The 19,836-nt window shown below is 39.2% G+C and overlaps 1 protein-coding gene across 2 annotated transcripts in view; it reads right to left on the bottom strand.

Moving 5' to 3' along the window:
* Positions 1-412: 412 nt before the first annotated feature.
* Positions 413-19,836, bottom strand: part of slco4a1 (solute carrier organic anion transporter family, member 4A1) — a 37,722-nt gene continuing 18,298 nt past the window's right edge. For both annotated transcript variants that reach the window (XM_044115902.1, XM_044115912.1), the window contains 11 exons: positions 14,255-15,407; positions 13,159-13,249; positions 11,774-11,895; positions 11,514-11,625; positions 9,705-9,859; positions 8,345-8,615; positions 7,216-7,378; positions 6,338-6,513; positions 5,713-5,777; positions 5,456-5,604; positions 413-5,008 (listed from right to left, as the gene is read on the bottom strand). In XM_044115902.1, the coding sequence (XP_043971837.1) occupies positions 4,838-5,008; positions 5,456-5,604; positions 5,713-5,777; positions 6,338-6,513; positions 7,216-7,378; positions 8,345-8,615; positions 9,705-9,859; positions 11,514-11,625; positions 11,774-11,895; positions 13,159-13,249; positions 14,255-15,101 (2,322 nt within the window). In that variant the 5' untranslated portion in view covers positions 15,102-15,407 and the 3' untranslated portion in view covers positions 413-4,837. The remainder of the gene's footprint in view (positions 5,009-5,455; positions 5,605-5,712; positions 5,778-6,337; positions 6,514-7,215; positions 7,379-8,344; positions 8,616-9,704; positions 9,860-11,513; positions 11,626-11,773; positions 11,896-13,158; positions 13,250-14,254; positions 15,408-19,836) is intronic.

The raw sequence follows: 19,836 nt of genomic DNA, 5'->3' as shown, positions 1-19,836 counted from the left end.
CGGCAGCTCTACCAGACTCCTCTGCAGAGAATGTGAAAAATATTGAAAGAAAATGCAGCTTAGGAAGCTGAAATAAGCACAACTTGGCTTCACACACTATTAGCTGGTGTTTGCAAAGCGAGGCCAGGAGTGCGATGCATTTTTCTGGCCCTGATTGGCTCAAGAGCGAAGATAAACAAGACCCTGAATGATACGTGTTGCGGTAGTATTAAGACGCTTTTTCCTTGCGTATATCAATGCGTTTTAAAATATATTCTTTGTTTGCACTACTAAAAAGGGCAGTTGCTGTAGAGCGGTATTGCATCAGTCACCAAAAGGTCACACCAGTCTTCAGAATGTAAGTGATTGCAGCGCATTAAATAATATGAACAAATAATCAAACTGACAGAAAAACATGTCGGACGCAAAGTTGTGCTGTTCAAATTTTGTAATTGTAAAAACATTTCACATTTTTGAGTCATTCAATAATAAAAAAAAAATAATAATAAAAAAATTCACAGCTTCCATGAAAAACAACATACTCCACAAAAACAAATTAATGTGCAGTTTAACAAAAGGGTTTTATACATTTGATATTCTGAGCTAGCAGACAGAGAAAAGCACAGGTAAAAACGATTTACAGATACAGGTGAAAATAATTGTTCGCCATCAGTTGAAGGTTGTCAAGGTCACTCATAACATGAGGATCGAACACAGTAACAACACAGATCAGCACAGTGGGAGGGACCCTACATCACAAACAGGAGAATGACAGCAAAGAGCATCAGTACTTTTAAAATTACACCGCTGATTAAAAAATTTAAGTGCAAAATATCATAAATAAATTATTTGCATACATATGTCGATACAAAATAAAGAACAGTTAATTTGCAAAGCTGCTTTGGCACGATTGGAGAGTTACAGTACTGAAACAATTAGGTCCAAACGTAAAATGCACTGTAGAATTTACTGTATGTTACCAATGTGCCCCGTCTCATTCAGGTTGAACACATCATTCAGTCAAGATGCAAGGCCCACACAAAACAATTTCCATTATGAACTAAAAGATGGATATCTTGGGATTACTTAAACTGGATTTTCATGTGTCTATCTGCCTCCGTTTGGGTATTATATTTGAATGACTTTGGTTTCACTGAATCTCCTGCTGAAGAGCAATGCTTTTGAGTTTTGAAATGAGCAAAGCTGTGTCATCCTAAATAACTAAACAGCCAAACACTGAAGCAAAATCCCATCATTCCATTTGGGGTCAAGTACTGAAGTGCAAATGTTTCATAAGAGGTTAGAAGTTTGCTGCGGATAACTTTTAATGAATCGCTTGCAACTTTACCGTGCTGAATGTCCAAGCTGGGGTTTAGAAATATTGTGAAGATGTTCTATTATCAGATGTTGTCTTATGTTTGGCTAAACACAATTCTTTAGAAAGTCATAGGAATCGGAATATTTACTAATTTGGGTTCAGAAAATATTAAATTTTTATTTCATTTGTTGCCCATAAAAATCTTTATCTTGCTACAGAACCAACAAGCTAAGGCTAGATTAAAAAATATGTCAATTTTTTTCCTACGTCTAAATAAATACAGTTTATTGAAAGTAAATCAGTTGTAGATAACCGTTTTTAAAAATATATATATGCATGTTTTCATTTTATTTTATATAACGTCGACCAGCATGTTAATATTCCTGTTAGATTTTGAGTTTATTCTCATCAGATCCATCAAAGAAACATTATTAGTACAGGGTAAAGAGTGTCATCTAGTGGGACATTGTCAAATTAAATTAATCTCAGAACGTTCCCATCTTTTAGCCAGAGGTGTGGTTTTAACATCCCATATCTATCATAAACACATACAGAGCTCTTAAATTCATAGAATTATGCAAAGCTTGTCAGGCTGCAGGTAATTCCAAATGTTTGCAGCCTGAAGAATAAAACCTTAGAGATATTTAGGTATTTCCATCCAGCCTTGGCAAGGCTATTCATATATGTTTTGAGGCATGGTGTTCATTGCTAAATCACATATATTGTAACATTTATTACCTGACCATAATAAGCTATTGTTACAAAATATCAATTTGATGTTTGAAACTAATTCATGAATTTCTAGTGAAGTTTGATTAATATTTGTTTGAATTTCTTGTTTAAATCCGTCTATTTGCTGTTGGCATTTCTCAACACACAGTTGAACAATCATTTTTAAAATAAGATTGCACTAAAACCACTGTCAGCTGGTAAAGAGAGCAACATAGGTTACGTTCACACAACAGGCAAAGGTGATCGAATCGGCTTGTTTCGCCCAGATGCGACTTTTGTCCGACTTTTTGAAAAAAATCTTCTTGTGCCTCTTCCCTATGTGGAATTAAATCGGATACAAACCCGATTGTTTTTAAAGCGTCTGCAGTGTGAACAGTCATGTTCACTTTTATGTCGTCATAATTCCGCATCAGCAGAAGCTAAAATATCACTACCTTTGAATCCAAAGTCTCTTGTACAGTTGCTTTCAAAAGTATTCATGTGCTTCTCAAGGTGAAAATGCGTTTGTTTGTTTGTTTGTGCTATTCACCTGTGATGATAATCGATGTGCACATCATCATATATTTGCTATCAAAAAGAAAGACCTCTTGAGCAGATTTCGCAGATTAACTGAAGCAAAGAAACTCAAAGCCTGACATGGAGGGATGGTTTCGGAAACCCCACAGCCAATCAGGACAAAAAAGCAAGCCGTCACATCCCAAACTACCAAATTCTCTTCTCTCCATAATGATACAAGCAATATTTCCGAAGGCGTAAGTGCAAAGACTGAAAAAGAAAATCGCTCACAACTACACCAGCAGAATTTTTTGTGAGAGACTGACTGGTGCAAACGTTTGACTGAAGCCACACTGAATAAAAAGGCACATGGCAGCCTGTTTGGAGATTTCCAGAAACCTTCCCACTGGAGGAAGACCCGGCTGTGCTCTCCAAGAACAACATGACCCATTAGAGTGTGGCTTGATCAAGGCAAATTTGGAAAATGTCCTTCAGTGAAGTCAATCAAGCCACTGATACAGCCTTCACAATAGCAGAGACTTTGTAGAACTGTGCTGTTAGCATTAAGCTAAGTGCTAAAAGATAATGTAGTAACACTACCATTGTGATGAGGTTGGAGTCTGAATGAGACCAACATGGCAGCGCTCCCACAGCTGTTTTACACTCCACCACTCAGGCTCCTTTGATTCAAATGTTTTATGCATTCTCAATACAATTAGAAAACACTCACACTCTACCAGGCATAACGGGGAGCAAACTGTGTTTTTAATACATTTTAGAGATTGTGGATGGTCTCCATCCACAATCTAGTTGAATTTTCACATCCTTGAAATTCTCTGTTCTCCCTGAAGGCACCCTAAGAGCATGGAAAGCTCAGATCCTTGATTTGCACCAACAACACATCAATTGCTTCTGATGGATCCTATCCAACAAATGTTCCTTGCAATCATCATCCCAAGAATGAAGCAAGGCAATGGTAGACGTTTGCTCTGGGGTTCCTTTGGGACACGGAGCTCATAGCAGAGGGCAGAATTGTCATAATCATTCGTAAAGATTCTTGAAGCTAAACTACTTCAGACTATGAGTATAAAAGGGGACAAGAGACACTGTAATGGCTCGACACACGAGGAGTGACGAACGACAGCGAAAGACAAAAGTTTTGTGGCAAAACACATGACACGACACACGGTAGCGATGACTGCAAGAAAAGCTGAACATTATTATCTTTCTTGTGTCATGTGTGCAGGTTCACATGTACGTATGAGCTTAAAATTTCCCATGAGCAAATCTTGCCATTAACCTGCCAGGAGAAAGGCTGGTCAGTGGTGCCCTAAGCTCCATAGGAGATGAACGGAGAGGGAGCGATGTCATCTCCTTTGTGTCGAGCCCCCAACAGAGTGTACAGTCAAGACAAAGCTGGAGACAAGGCATGTCCAAGAATGCCCCTGAGTAGTAAGAGTCCATTAAAAGTTCAGAGTTAAACATAACAGATCATCAACAGAATGTCATGTTACAAACCAGCTCAATCAGAGTGTGGCAGAATCTGTCAGGAAGACTGGAATCAGTTGTCAATATCCAAATGTGCACAGTTTCTAGAGACATTTCAAAGATTACACACTACGGGCTAATGTGTGGTTTTTTGTTTGTTTGTTTGTTTTAGGAAAAACTGCCTAGCAGCCTTCAAAAGGGACATTTTGTGTATGCCAACTAGGAAAATGATAAGAGTATGAATTTTGCATTAAAATGTTGAAAGCATGATAGTGGCTCAATACTCTCTGATCGTTCAGTACTCTGCTTTACTTCTTGTGAGAAGAAGAATATTTGGCTACATTTTCACTGGCCTTGAGGTTTCTAACAGCATCTTAAAACATGGCTTTATCTGTTCTTAGAAAACCAATCATATCTTCCAGTCAGTCACGGTAAAACAACTGATGAATGGGAGATTCCTTTTTTTAAAACTCTTTCAAAACCATAAAATGGTTCTGTGAGGAATCTAATTGATCTTTGATCGATGGTGTCAAGATGGACATAGTCTAGATGAGACACACACCATCATTTAACTGAACAGATCAGAGTTATTTTTAGAGATGAAAAGTTGGGAAAAATAACTTTGTGAGGCTTTTGCTGAGTCAATCAAACATACATGTCAGAAACACATGCAGTCAAAGCACGACTTCATTCTAAAAGAGCAGCATGTTAGAAGTGCTACACACCCTCTCTGGGTGTATGTGTGCATTTGTGCATGAAGGCATCCTGGGTATTTTTTTTTAATACACAAAGAGATTCTGTATTTGGAATGGAGGGTCCAAGATGTCATAACCTGGCATGCAGGTTGATAATGACGCCATCTTCTGGCAGATCTTTGATTGGCAGGTCGCTTGGGTGCTCCGTTCCCTGGTCTGTGCTCTCGCAGCTGGTTTGAGGAGACTCTGGAGGTGGCTGGTAGAGAATGCTGGCTACAAGGAAAAAGATGGTACCCAAAAGCTGAAACAGAATACAAGTGTTAATTACTGCCTTTCAGCAAAAGAATATCACACACATGACAAAAAAATGCACCTGCAGCATTTGGGAGGTATATGTCCTGGGTGCAATCTAAGAGCACTACTTTCTTTTTCTCCCAAATCATGACAAATTGAAGTGGACTTTCTTTGAAATACGTTCACTCATGTCGAAACTGAGCTGTCCTCATCTTCTCAAGTGGGAACACAATTTGACACAGAGACTCTGCAGCTGCTGTCCTCTCATGTAGACGTTCACCTGAACTATGATGGCTGATAATTAGCAAGGAGAGATTGTGCTGGAAATTTAAATCAACTATACAATGGGAGGCATCCCTCCAGAACCACCGCGAGGAACTATTCTTTGTTCTGTGGCACTTTCTTTCATTTTTAACATCTTCAAAGTGAAATGGTGTCTGACTATGAATATTACCTTGAAGATGATTCCAGCGACAAGAGTGTACTGACTCATGGCTGAGTTGTGGTAGATGTAGCAGGAGCCTTGATCGCCACACTGGTCTTGCCACAATATGCAGGAAATATCAATCACTGAGCCAAATGCAATCGGTCCTGGAATACTGCCTGTATGGAGAGCAGTGGTACAGGGGGAAGGGAGAATCACAGTTTTTTGTTTTTTTTGTAAGACAATTTTGAGGCTTAAGGCATACTCAGAGAAAGAATTGAACCTACCAAGAGTGCGCACCACTATCCACTGGATGCCGAGAGCAAAAGATTTCTGGCTATCTGGTACACACCTGTACAGAACAGGGTTGGACAGATATAAAGACCGACTTCAACTCAAAGTTTAGTCCATGACTGCCTGAGTAAAAGTCTGCTTTTAGGAAACTCAAATCCAAGGTTGTGACTTTTAGCCTTAAACACTTGTAGACTGTTGCCTTAAACTTACTTAAGTTAACTCGCTTTCTTAAGGGCTCAGCATGGCAAAACTGCTGCTCACACGATGGTCACATAATTTTCGGATGTTTGCTTTTGCACAGACTCTTCAAGGTGCACAACAGGGTTTACTGCAGCGGGAGAGGTTTCACAGGAATCAAACTCCTGTAAATGTTTCACCATGTGTTTAGAGAGTGGACTATTACAAGTTACTGAGGGCAGGTGACAAAATGACAGGATTTCCAACATGTTTCAATCTGCAACAGTGAGAATCGATTTCAGCAGTTCGGCTTAACCACACAGAGCCCTTCAGTGTTCTGTACATTTGTATTTATTGGAGGCGCTATATATCAGGTAAACCCTTTCTACCGAATTTAGCATCTGCTTAACAAAAACATCCTTCTGTTGTCATGACACATACCTGAGAGTGGCAGTGAGAGCTGGGATGCTACAGAGAAAGGTGAAACAGATGATGACGAAGAACAAGGAGAGGAAGACTGGCATGTGGTGGCAGGAGCTGCTGCACTTCCCTGTCAGAGCGAAGCCCTCCTCACCCCATGATATGTTCCCCACCACACAGCCACACCCAGAGTACACCTGAAACACAGACACAAGTATGCTTGGTTATAGTGTTTATCGTGAACCTCTTTTTTTCTTTTTCCATTTTATATATATATATGTATATATATATAAAGGCAAGCTCCTTATTCTTCCTGTTCCCTTTTCAAAAAAGGGTTATGGGAAATTTTGTTAGAAACATGTAAATATGGAGTAATATTTTGCTAACTAAATATGAAAACGGAGAAGTTTTATGTCAATGTGAAGTTAAATGTGTTGATCTAACTTAACATTTAACAAAAAAAATTATATTTGCATTTCCTCAAATGTAGATTTGTGTTCTGTTTCAGAGCTCTCTTCCTCTCGCATGGATTGCTGCATGTCTTTAATAAATAAGCAGATTCCTTATTCTTCGTGTTCCTTGTTCAAAAATCAGTTATGGGTAATTTTGTCAGAAATGTGTCACTCTGGATTACAATTTCTCTGAAGTTAGAAAGTCAGAGCAAAACATATAATTTAAAAGATGAACATTGACCTTTCCCCAAATATAAGTGCTTAAGAGCTCTCTTGCACACATTGGAAAGTGACAACTTTCTGGTCTTCTAATCAACTCTGCCTCACCCGAATGTCTAAACACAATAGACATTCAGGTATCTGCAGGTAATTCTGAACTGCCTCAGTTATCGCCGGGGTCATGTTCTTCCAGTCCTACTGAAATAAAACAAGCAGTGTGTGCCGTACCTGTCTGCCTGTGGACGGTTCTGTGTGGTTGATGGCGGTGCAGCCGGCGTGGCACGGGGAGTAATACATCACCCCGTCCGCCCCGCACACTGGGTGGTACATTTCTCTGGCACAGTTACAAGCTGCATTACAACTCACTGTGAGGTTCATGTCCAGTGAAGACCTGCAGAGAGAAGCAAAGGAAGAAAGACAGGAAGAGACAGACAGTGAGAAACAGGTGGGGGCGGGGGGTCAAAGAAGGAATTTAGTCTGTTTAAATTTGGCTTGTACCATTTTGCTATGTGATCTATTTTTAGCCATCGGCTAGTGGATAGGAGGAGGACAAATGTGGCATAGCATTTTAAGATGATGTGTACTGGATTTTCTGAACACACTCTGACATTAGACTAATGTAATATGTAAGATTTCATGTACACACTTAAAGTACTTCTGCTCAAGTAAGAGTAGAAGAACTTTAAAGGAATACTTTAAGTGTACTTAAAGGAGTACTTTAAGTACACTTAAGTACTCCTTTAAGTACTTAAGTGTACTTAAAGGAGTACAAGTACTCCTTTAAGTACACTTAAGTACCTCTTTAAGTACACTTAAAGAGGTACTTTAATATACTTAAACATAATAAAACATAATAAAATTTGTTATTGCACTTAAACATAATAAAATATGTTTAAGCAACATATTTTTGCTTAAACACAAGTAAAAAGCAACTATCAATGTAACTACTCAAGTAAGGACAAAAACGTATTTGGTTAAAAGATTACTCAAGGAAAAAAGACAGACAAAACATGAGGCGTGCAAATTCTGGTATTTTAAAGATTGAAAACAATACAAACAACTACAGCAAAAAAGTAGTAGTGTGAATCTAATTAATAGTCTATTCCATGAGCTGTGCCAGTAATATGGTTGTTCAGAATGCAAAGTTGTTGTTATGACAAAAATGTTTGAAACACTTTGTAAAACTGAAATGCTATGCACCTGTCCTCAGTGGTAACAGAGGACAAGTGTAAGGATGCTAAGCTTTCAGCTAGAGCCAAGCTGAAGGACATTTAGAACCGATATGGACAACTGGAACAAATCAAAGTTTCAGTCTTGTTGCTTTTTACCTACCAGGTGTTACGAGAATAATGCTTACATGTTTCTGAGTCGCGGTTTCTTGGGTTTGTCATACAGATGTTTGTAGTGGTCCAGCTGGTCCTTCCCCATCAGCCCCAACTGATAAGGGGCCGTGACCCCAGCCATGGGCACATTGGGACAGTGGACGAGGAAGATGAAGATGGCGAGCAGACTGACCAGAGCACACATCATGCAGAAGCGTATGATGCCTCGACAACGCAGGTTCAGCCTCTTCACGATGTAGCCGCCTAAAAAAGTGCCACCGCCCCCTGCTGGTACCACCATGTATCCTTAAGGGGCACAGAAAAAAAGCATTGACAGAAATAAGTAAGGAAAAAAAAAAATATTCGGCTTAGAGGTAAATTCACTTTTGAATAAAAAATGTAAAAACACAGTAAGCTGTGGCATCAATGGATATTAATTGCCAGTAGTGAGCGGTGAAAATTTTGACTGATCCTTTAAAGATTTTATGAAAGATATGAATCAACCTCAACCAGGTGAATGAAAATAATGCCCTTTTCATGTTTACTATTTTAAGCTAAGCGGATTTTGGATTATTGCTGAAAATATATCTGGTGAGTATTACAATAACTATAGCTAGCTTTTGCCCTAGTTACAGTTGGGTGGGGTAAAGCGATAGCTAAGATGAGAACATGTAGACAAAGAAAGAGAAGAAGACAATGAACAGAGCCTCCTTAGAGTGTGCAGTGAAACCAGGACTGGGAACAGAGACAAAGGTTGTAGTAAAAGAAAGAAACTAAACTGAAAGAACACATTCAAGTCCACTTTTTGGTAAGAACAGTGCACAGAAATACAATATGAAATCCATCCATCCATCCATTTTCTTTACACCCTTCTTCCCTAAATGGGGTCAGGAGGGTTGCTGGTGCCTATCTCCAGCTGCGTCCCGGGCGAGAGGCGGGGTTCACCCTGGACAGGTGGCCAGTCTGTCGCAGTACAATATGAAATCTGATTCCTATTTCTCACTGGCTCAGAGAGAGTTTTAAGATAGAGGCACATATCTTAAAACTCTTTCCACATTTGTTTCACATATTAACTGGCATTTATCCCATAAAATCCAGTTTGTAAACAAGCAAATGTGTTAGAAGGAAAAAATAAAAAAGTATGTGATAACCAATCAGAAGGTTTACTAATGCAACTAATCCTGTTTTGCTTTATTGCGTTAATTCCAACAACAGTCAAACGTGACCAAAATCTACCACTTCAAAATAGTTGCATTGTACATTACATTACAATGTTGCTCTAAATTGTCTATATGTTAAATGTTTGGCATATTTTTTTTTCTCTGCATGACCCTATAGAAAAAGGTGCAATAGATCTTCAGTCCTGTCTGCAACCCTGGTTACCCAGTCACCTACCGAACAAGGTGGCAGCTTCAGACGCACTGAGACTGAACTGGGACTCCAAGAACTTTGGACCAAAGGTGGACATGCCTGCGATGAGCGTGGCATCAGTGGCTCCCGCCAAACACAGGAAGAGGAACGTAGGGTTCTTCAAGAGAAGCAGCACAGATCTGAAACAAGTTAGAGAAGATCGTCAGTTTGTGTGTTCTCACCGTGGGTAAATAAGCCTAAGCTTTATTTTTTAATTAAAACAGTCCGCAGTAATCTCCCCAATGTGTAGACAGATAATCACCTCACTGGACCTAAAGATAAATAATCACGTTACGTAATGTTTTGGGTAATCCTCGTAAATCCCGAAAGAGACTCAGTAAGAGATGACGTCATTCTACGGGCTTATAGTAAGCACTGTTGTAACCTAAAGAGTCACAGGTGTCACTCGCCTGCGATGCTCTGCTCCAATGACTGCTCTGCAGAAGTTTCAGCTAGTTGCAACATTTTGAAAAGAATCTACTCATTCTTACATAAACGTTTGGAGTTTATATGCAGGACTGATAAACTTTCACACAGATTTGTCATTTCCTTGAGAAAATATTTGAATGTGAAGTTTATCTTTCAGACTGTAATAATTCAAACAGTTTCCACTCTCTCACTGTCAACCTCTTTAATTTCAGGGGTTTATCCATCAGGACTAAAGAAAAGAGATCTTGTTTTTTGCAGGTGCTGGGAGTATTTCAAACCTCAAGTGTAGAAAAATGCGTAACATATTTCAAAATTATTACGTATTAAGCATATTGTAAAAGAGAAAAGAAAGCCATGGAAAGAAAAACAAAGAGTAACCTGGCAACAGAGTGAAAGTAACATCAGGATGATCAAAAGAAATTAAGACAGACGCTCACATACAACACCAAGCAGCAATGGGCTAACAAGATAATATGTAGGTGAAAATACCATTTCCAAAGAAAGATTAGTCACAAGTGGAAAATATTACTTTAAGAAAGTTTACTTATTTTATTTTTATTTTATCTATTTAATTCCCTTGTGGGATCAATAAAGTATTTTTAAATTTGAATTTGAAAGCCAGGAATGGATGGGAAATTTACAATTCACCAGTTCAGGCAATGCAAAGCTGAGAAAAAACAAAAAAACAATGGCTCCATCTTAAACCGTAGGCCCCAGTTAGCATGTGAGATGTTAAAGTTCATGACATTTAGAAAAAGACCGAATGAACTTGTTTGTCTCTCTACAATGACCATGGCAGAAGGACATGAGGTTTGGGAAGAGGAGATGTTTGGACAAAACCAAACATCATATTAATACAAACACTTTGTGTTTAATAGTCTGGTTGGGATTTCAGGATTTGGGGTTGTTTTGCACTCATACTACATGCACACTTTTTTTTATTGAATTGATCGTGAATTCCTCTGCGTGCCAGTATTTATTGTAGAGTCAAATGTTATGTAAGTCTGTCTGGCAGCCAAAACGTTTCTGAAACCGGGTAGCATAACTGGACAATAATCCCAAACACCAAAAACAATGCCTAGCAAAAAATATTACTCTTATTTAGATCAACTTCAGACTTTCAAGTCCCTTTGTGACAATAGATGTAACATATTAGCACACTAGGAAGTGAGATAACATCTACCAATAGCAGTCATTATTTATGTTGAGTGTCTTCAATGTGTCATGTGGCCATCTTTCCTGAAACCAGTACATTTTCATTTCACTTAAAACTAAAAGCTGGCCGGTTCCCACTCATGATTTGAAGATGACTCCAAAACAGTCTGCCATATCCAAACCAGACCCCTGTTTTAACTAGACCCCTACCTTGGCATGTCTTTGACTGATTTTCCAAACTGAGGGTCAGAGGCTGTATTGTGGCTTCCATCTTTCAGCTGGTGGGCCTCAGACACGCGCCCCGCCACATGCTCCTGGGAGCCTGCGTGGAACCAGAACGAGTCATATTAGGCTATGATTGATATTTTTGTCTTCCCAAATGGTGTCATAATGCAGTGTGAGAAGTAGAGTTTCTGTTTAGGATACTTAAGCCAAAGTAGGTGTGATGAAGCAGTGGGTGTGAGTGTTACCTGGCAGTTGTTGTGGGTATCCAAGGATGGGGAAAGCGACCAGTAGAGCAGCTGCTCCTCCTGCTACGAAGCCAATCCACCAAGCCCCAACCCAGTGTGGGTTTTCTGGCGTCATCGCTGTTCTGTAGCAAAGAAAATGTTACTTACCATTTGACTTTGGCCATGTGAAGTGCTACATGCCAAACCTTTAGTTTTTCTTACATAAGTATTGTTTTACACAAGATTATAGTATTTTATTTTATGTTTTTCAAATATCTACAGGAGCATTTTGATTTCTGGTCAGCTTTATTTATGTAAGTTCAGATATGTGGATTAGCATATTTCTTTATTGTTTTTTGCAATAAGTATATTAAATAGATGTTATTTAACTGGTTTTAAATTGAATTTATATTTAATTTAAAGAGCAAATGCCATCTTATTTTAAAACTAAACTTCAGAAACTAAAAGCCAGAAAACCATGAATACTGAAAGTTTGTAAAATAAATCAATCACAGTTGGCCGTTTCACATAATGTAAATAAAGCATAACATTTGCTTAAAGTGACTTTAAGCAAAATGCGGCTCACCCTTAGAGTTGGATTTTCGTGACTGGCTGCGTTCTCACAACAATAATTTGACAGCTACATTCTTGTGCCAACAGAGATGAAGCAGAGTTGCTGGCAAGTTGAGGAATGATTATTATTTTTTAAATAGAAAACAGATTTTTAGCTGCTTCCCTTCACTGGTTTTACACAACCACGACTTAACTGAATTAAGTACACAAATGTGTATGCAGAATAATAGACTGCATTTATTAAACTCTACCAGAGTTTATGTTTTTGGAACTACAGTTTTTTTTGACAAGCAAACTTTTACCACTGTGGAGAATTATAGCCAGACTGGGTTTGTCGGTGAGTGGTTTTAAGCCCTAATAGACAAACATCCTATGTTTATCTATTAGGTCACCAAGCTATTGCCTGCAGGCATTTGTTCTGAACTCCTTACCGTCACTGAACAAACAAGCTTTGTTTTACCAACTCAAATTCATTTTGAAGACTTTGTTGTCCACTTTGGTTGGTTAATGTAAGTCAAGTTTGGACATCCTCATTTTCAGAAGCTTAAGGCATGCTTACTTTATAGTAAAAAGAGATGTAACTGTAGAGAGCATTAAGCCCAAATGAAACTGAAAACGTGTAAATGTGTAGTTTATGTTCTTCATAATATTTTCTAGCATACTGTATGATAGACCATTTCTTCTTCAATCTTTGTTAGCTCATGTTACATGTTGTAATAAGGTACAATCAGTTGAGGACACAGTCCAGTATTAAATACTCAGTAAAATTCAGTTTTTTTCCCCCCTCATCATTTTAATCCTGTTATATTGTTAGTCACTCAAAGTAGACTCACTCCAGATGAATCTCTGTGTAGATTGTGAGGAAGTAACCTCCCAGCAGGTAGCCTGCAGCAGGTCCCACAATAGCTGCTGTGTAGAAGATCCCTGGTGAGACAAACACCAAAGACAGTCAGGGTGTGCCAGTACAACTACTTCCTGTTTCCTACTCACTTCCTGTCCCACTAGTTAAAAGGCCCCCATTGTTCTTTTTATGAGCTTTGAATCAAAGGAGGGGTTATTTTTTTTTATTAAAAAAATACAATTTTGATAAATAAGGCATTCTGCATTGTGTGTGTTTGATGGGAACAGGGTCTGTTCATTTCATGGCAGACTGATCTATGAAACCATGACGACTTGGCAATAAGCTAATAAGCTCATTCACGGAGATCAGTGATCACCTTCTGTAAGACCACTTCTGTTAGAATGAATGAATGAATGAATGAATGAATGAATGAATGAATGAAAACACAAAAATGGATGCACATCATTTGAGGTACAAATGCTGCAGAGAACCTAATGAGATGCTATGAAAGCACATATATAAGTGATTTTGAGTTCTAACACTGGACTTGCTTTTAAAATAAAACTGAGCATTCTGTCTTTTGGAATGAATTTATTACACTGCTGAAATTGTAGAAGTCTGAGTCGTACCGAAACAATTAGTTTACAAATTTTGTCATATTAAGTCCAGTTCAATAACTTTGGGGTAGAGCCCATAACTAAGGCTTAGAGGCCAAAAAGTACTAAAGCTCCATTATATTATTTTTAAATTATGTGCACTCAACTGTTAATAACCACAAAATCAATATCAGTAATATGCAGTGAAGTAGAAAAGGTCACCTGTAGAGATAAATATAAAAAACATGCAAATTTTTCAGAAATTAGAATTTGTATCATTTAAGCAGTAGAATACAAAGGACTTTTTTTTACACATGGACAGAAAAAAACCTTCCTTTTTATGACGTAGCTGTTCTAGTATCATGAAAGCATATTTATTTTGGTTTGTCAATTTACACAAATCTGTATTTGTTTTTTACGATCAGTTTTAATAAACATACGCTGTGTGTTTGTTGCACGCAAACACAGCACAGGGTTGCACACGACACTCACCCATGTAAACAGGTCCATAGCTGGAGCTGACATTCTCATCCAGGTACGTGACCCCTAACGTGTACAGAGGTGTGGCGCCGATACCGTGCAGGAACTGTCCCAGCATGAACACAAAACGATAACTCGACAGTCCTCCTCCCTCCTTGTTCTGGCACGGGCTGGTACTGTTAGCAGAACACATTCCTATTTGCTCCTGCAAACTGACCAAGTAGGGAGGAGCAGTGAAATGAGGCAAGGTGAACACCAAGGAACCCAGCGCCATAATGAGTACGCCCCATCCCAGCCAGCGGGGCTTGTGTCCAGTACCACCGAAGTAACTGACAAAGGCCAGACAGACACAGGCAGCAATGTCATAGGAGCTGGCAATGAGACCGGCCTGGTAGCTGGGCAGGTCAAAGCGTCGCTCGATGGTGGTCACCACCGTGTTGATCAAGCCGTTGACTATCATTCCCTGGAGAAAAGAGGCCACACAAAGAAAAAACAGCACCCAACGAGGGGTGTTGAACACTTGGATGATGTTAGGCTTCAGAGCCCCCCAACCGCAGAGTTGATCAGAGTCATTGGGCTTTAGTGTCACCCCCAAAGGAACCTCTGTATCAGGCTGACTGCTCTCTCCATATAACTGCCCCGGCAGCATCGAAGCCCTTGTGAAAATAAGGGCTCCAGCGAGGTCATCAGCTCCTGACCCGCCAGGGCTTCTAGGACCAGACCCTAGAGGGCTTCCTGTCTGGGAGTCCACGGGACTAGGGGTGTCCAAAGAGCGGCCCCCATTGAGGGGACAGTCCTGAAGGTCCAGGAGCTCCTGCCTGGAGCTAAAGGAGGCGTCGGCATTAAGCAACACTGGCATCAGCCCTCTGAGGGATACTTTGGAAGTCCTGTGAGGGTCTCAGAATGGGAAAGAGGTGTATTTTATGTTTAGTGGCCCTCAGACAAAAAGTTGAGGGGATATAGCTCCTGCCAATCGTCAGTTGGGCTCATCTCAGTTTTTTCTTCTCCTCCTCTTTATTTCCGTTGCTGCACAGGTCATGCATCCACAGTGCTCAAAGCCAATGTTTTACAGGGCTGAAAACTTGCAAATACTCTTCAAAGGTTTATCCACGTTAGGTGGTGGAAGACGGAGAAAGAGCCAGGTGAATGGACAAGTAATGGCATCCTGTTAAGAGAAAACAGCGGAATTTAGTCCATATTCAACAAATTACCAAACAAACAAATAAACGTACACCATGTTTATTTCTCAGGCATGTAACTTTTTCTAGAATTTGAGGACTAACTCTATGTCATCGTCCACCAAGGACAAATAAGTGCAAAGAGGCTGATGCAGACATTGTAGCCCACTGCAGATCATATAGCAAAACATTTACAATAATCACAAGATCTAATCCAAGACTGACTCATACTGGCTATAGTTAAAGTATAGCCAGTATAAACTATAGACTGAATGACTGATGAAACATTTTAACTGCTGAGTGCTGGGATCAGCTCAAGGACTATGCCAGTCTCACCTGGACAAAGTTTATACCAAAAATGGACAAGTGGATGCATGAAGTTGAGTTCTTGTTTCCTTGTCAGGGCAATCTGATTTCAATATCAGTTCTGAAAGATTTTAAGGTCAGCGTTAAACTCATATTAGCCAATGAGTCTGAACCTTTTGCTTATTAATTAGCTTAAACGCATAACTCAAACACAACTCCACCTTTTAGGATTTGTCTTTTGGTCTTTGCAGAACCAGAATCAAAAAGATTTGAGCAAAAGTATTAAGCTTTGCTCTTAGAAGAGAGAAGTTACTTGGCATATTCAATGTACATTATATAATCAAAACAGGTAATAAACTATTTTTAGATTGTCCACCCATACACAGGGAAGTAGGACTGAATTTTGAGAAGGGAACTACAAAAAACATGATTAAACTATGGATTTTTAATAAGGGCAAAACTATATTCAATGATTTTACCTGCTCCACTGCTTCAACTTTATTTGACAAAACTATTACTAATGGCACACCAGTAGGTTGCAATAACATTTACAAACAATCATGCAAAAATTAAGTGTAGAACTAATTAAAGCCAAAAAATCCTCATGTTTCCTCCTGAAACATTCCCATCATGCTTTTCTTTGATCATTTTTTGCATTGCATAGAAGAAATTGGGTGGAGCACAGTTTTGGATGAAAAGGTTGGAAGTAACTTTTAAAATCATAGTTTTTCTCAACGAAATCCAATTTATTTGTGGATGACTGGTTCAACCTCAAGAAATATTGTCTGAGTGTAAAAAATGCCTTATATTTATGTCTGCCACAATAGAGCCATTGTTATTTTTCAACGTTCGTGTGTCAGAAATGCTGGATTTGGACAAAACCAGAATTTAAAGCCTTCCAGGAATAGTGCATTTTCTACGAGATAACCACATATTCTGATCAGACTTTTGATGACCTTGCAGAAGGCAAGCATGAAGCAAGCAATACATCCATCCATCCAACCATCCATTTTCTTTACACCCTTCTTCCCTAAATGGGGTCAGGAGGGTTGCTGGTGCCTATCTCCAGCTGCGTCCCGGGCAAGAGGCGGGGTTCACCCTGGACAGGTCGCCAGTCTGTCGCAGGGCAACACAGAGACATACAAGACAAACAACCATTCACACTCACACCTAGGGAGAATTTAGAGAGACCAATTAACCTAACAGTCATGTTTTTGGACTGTGGGAGGAAGCCGGAGAACCCGGAGAGAACCCACCATGCACAGGGAGAACATGCAAACTCCATGCAGAAAGATCCCCGGGCCGGGAATCGAACCCAGGACATTCTTGCTGCAAGGCAACAGCTCTGCAAGCAATACATCTCAATCAAAATTGTCATCATTTTATTAAGTAGAGGTGAAATGCAGCCCAATGAATACGTTCAAATCTCCAGTAAAATCAAATAAAAAAAATGTTTTTACTAAAACATGTAAATATGCAACATGACTGGAACGTTAAAGAATGACTCACAAAAAATTCCCCAGGTAGAACATTTACCTGAATCATGCATTGCTTGGACCACTGAAAAGTTCATTATGGGCAAACATTGAAACAAAATTTCATCATTACCCAAATTCCATTGGCAAACTGTGAAGCTGAAATAATTAACTGCAATATTTGCAGAATAAATCAATAACAAGATGAATGTAAGCGTGTTTCTTACACTACAGTTGGTACAATGATAAACCTACATATTTAAGGTTTTATGTAGAAAACAACGTATATTCCACAATATGTTCTCAAGCAGTGTTTGATAAATTCATTTATACCATTAGAAAAATAGAATTATCAATAATAGTCGTTTCTTTCACTTTCACATTTACTGTGATGCAAATAGAAACACACAAGTTGGAGTAGTGTGACTGTTTCCGTCATATTAATCACAATTACCAATATTCACAATTTGAAATGCAAATACAATATCCATAAATATTTATTCTGTCTCCTACCTTTAGTTTTTTCTGTGACAAATAGATCTCGTGATGTTTAATAAGTAGAGAAGATTTGCAGGAGAGAAGTGGAGAGAGGGAAAGTTGCAAAAGGCATCCATGCCTAGTGCTAAGCCTGTCTCTTAAAGCCTCTTATAAGTCTAACGCTGAAGCAGCTCATCAGCAGATTGGCCTCACTGTCCCTCACACTGAGCAGTCCCACAGGGTGGGCGGAGTTCTCCTGGTCTACATAATCCTCTGGAGGAAAAACAAAAACTGCTCACCTGTCCTGGAACTTGTAACTACAGCAATATGACTCCAGCCACCAGCAATATGACACCACCTACTTGTTTTTCTCTATGAGTTAGAGAAAAACAAATAGGAAGTACTATATGAACTCCATGTCATGTTGTTTGCAGCAAACAGGGTTATTGCTTTCTTCCCTCACAAAATGAGGAAACTAATGAGCTGTGAATGGTAGATACTAATGACCCAAAAACCCCTGAGAAGGACTGAATAAACACATTCACATTGAAACCTGTGTTGTCTTATTTAGAGGAACATAGTAGGGTCATTAGTGGGTAACATGGGAGCAAATTCATAAAACTAAAGTTCAGAATTAGGTGCATGAAAAAGCATTTTAGGCATTGCAGTATAACCGACATCTAATGTCTGCCTGTACTTTAGGTAACAACTCCATGGTGAGGGTCTTAGAGTGTCCGTTACCAAGTATCGCCAATATAAATACTGATACTTATTTACGGTTAAATATCATCAATCTTCTGACGTCTAGGTGTTTTCATTGTTTAACTTTTGAAGTACCTTGTTAAAACCCAGGACAGGATTTGGATAAAGTTTTTATTTGCCTACGAAATGCTTCAATGACATGCTAACATGATAAACAGAAAAAATGGGAATACAAAAAAATGTCAGCATTGTGTTTTAAATTTGAAAAAGTGCAAAAGTTTTCATTTGATAGCAAATCAAAGCTAAACCTATTTTGTTTTTGTATAACTAGAATGAAAAAAATAAAATTTCAAGAGGGTATGGAAGACTAAAGTATCAGTCTTACAATGTTAGTATCAATCTGATACTGATATCATCTTGGTATTGGTATTATAAATCACCCAGATATCAACACCTATGTGGATTAAAGGAAGCATTGACTTCAAATTTAATTGAGGAAAACAGACACTCCTGTCAAAAGCCCTAAGGAACTTGTTAGGCAATTGCAACGTGGCATTTATTATTCAGTAAAGTGGATAGCTTTGATTGTGAGTCCATGAAAAGTGGTAAAACACACCCCTCCTCCCATCTGTTGACTCTAGCCAGAAAACTGTGCTTGCTGATTCTGTTTTGTGAATGCATTCGTCACTTGGGAGCAGCAACTCTTCTGATTGATCTGATTGACTGGAATTTCTGCTCACATCCAGACAGCAAGCAAGGCACTAGGTGAAGAATAGGGGTGACCTGACAGACCAGGCCGGTCTGGTCGCAGTCAATTGTACTCTGACCCAGGTCGTCTTCTGACTCGAGAGTCAGTGAGGATTACCGTATCAAAAATGTGCAAATCTGTACACCAATCTAACACAATAATGGACAACATCGAGCTTGTGTCACTGTTCATCATCAGGACACTGAAGACACAAAAGCAAGACAACATAGGATAGTAAGCTATTTTACCCAACCCCACCGCCAATGAACGACTCAATAGTTGACTTCAAATGGGAGCGGCCAAGACATAAGGGCTAATCCAGAAACACTGAACCAGGGTCTGAACCCTGGCAGGGCCCGGTAGTGCACAAAGGCCTGGTGTGGAGTGAAAGTATAGAAGAAGAAAAAGAAGATGACGAAGGAGAATAAGAGGGCAAAACAAAAGATTGTCGGTTTTTCCTTTCCTTATTGTTTTCTTACCTACTTATTTTTCTTTGTCTTCCTCTTTTTATTCTCCCTGTCCCAGATTTGTCACCTGATTTGCAATGAAAATCTGGCCAATGAGCAGCGGCGGAGCCAGAAGATTTTCATAGGGGTTGTACAGGTTGGGACTGCTGCTCACTCAGTGGTGGCCAAGAACAGACCGTCTGTTTTACAGCAAAAATATCCATATATGGAAAATATTTGACTACCGACATAATAGTTTCTT

This window comes from Gambusia affinis, linkage group LG01, assembly GCF_019740435.1.
Source record: "Gambusia affinis linkage group LG01, SWU_Gaff_1.0, whole genome shotgun sequence".
NCBI classification, from domain to species: domain Eukaryota; kingdom Metazoa; phylum Chordata; class Actinopteri; order Cyprinodontiformes; family Poeciliidae; genus Gambusia; species Gambusia affinis.
The sequence above is the reverse complement of the archived record's forward strand: the minus strand, read 5'-3'. Positions and strand labels throughout refer to the sequence as shown.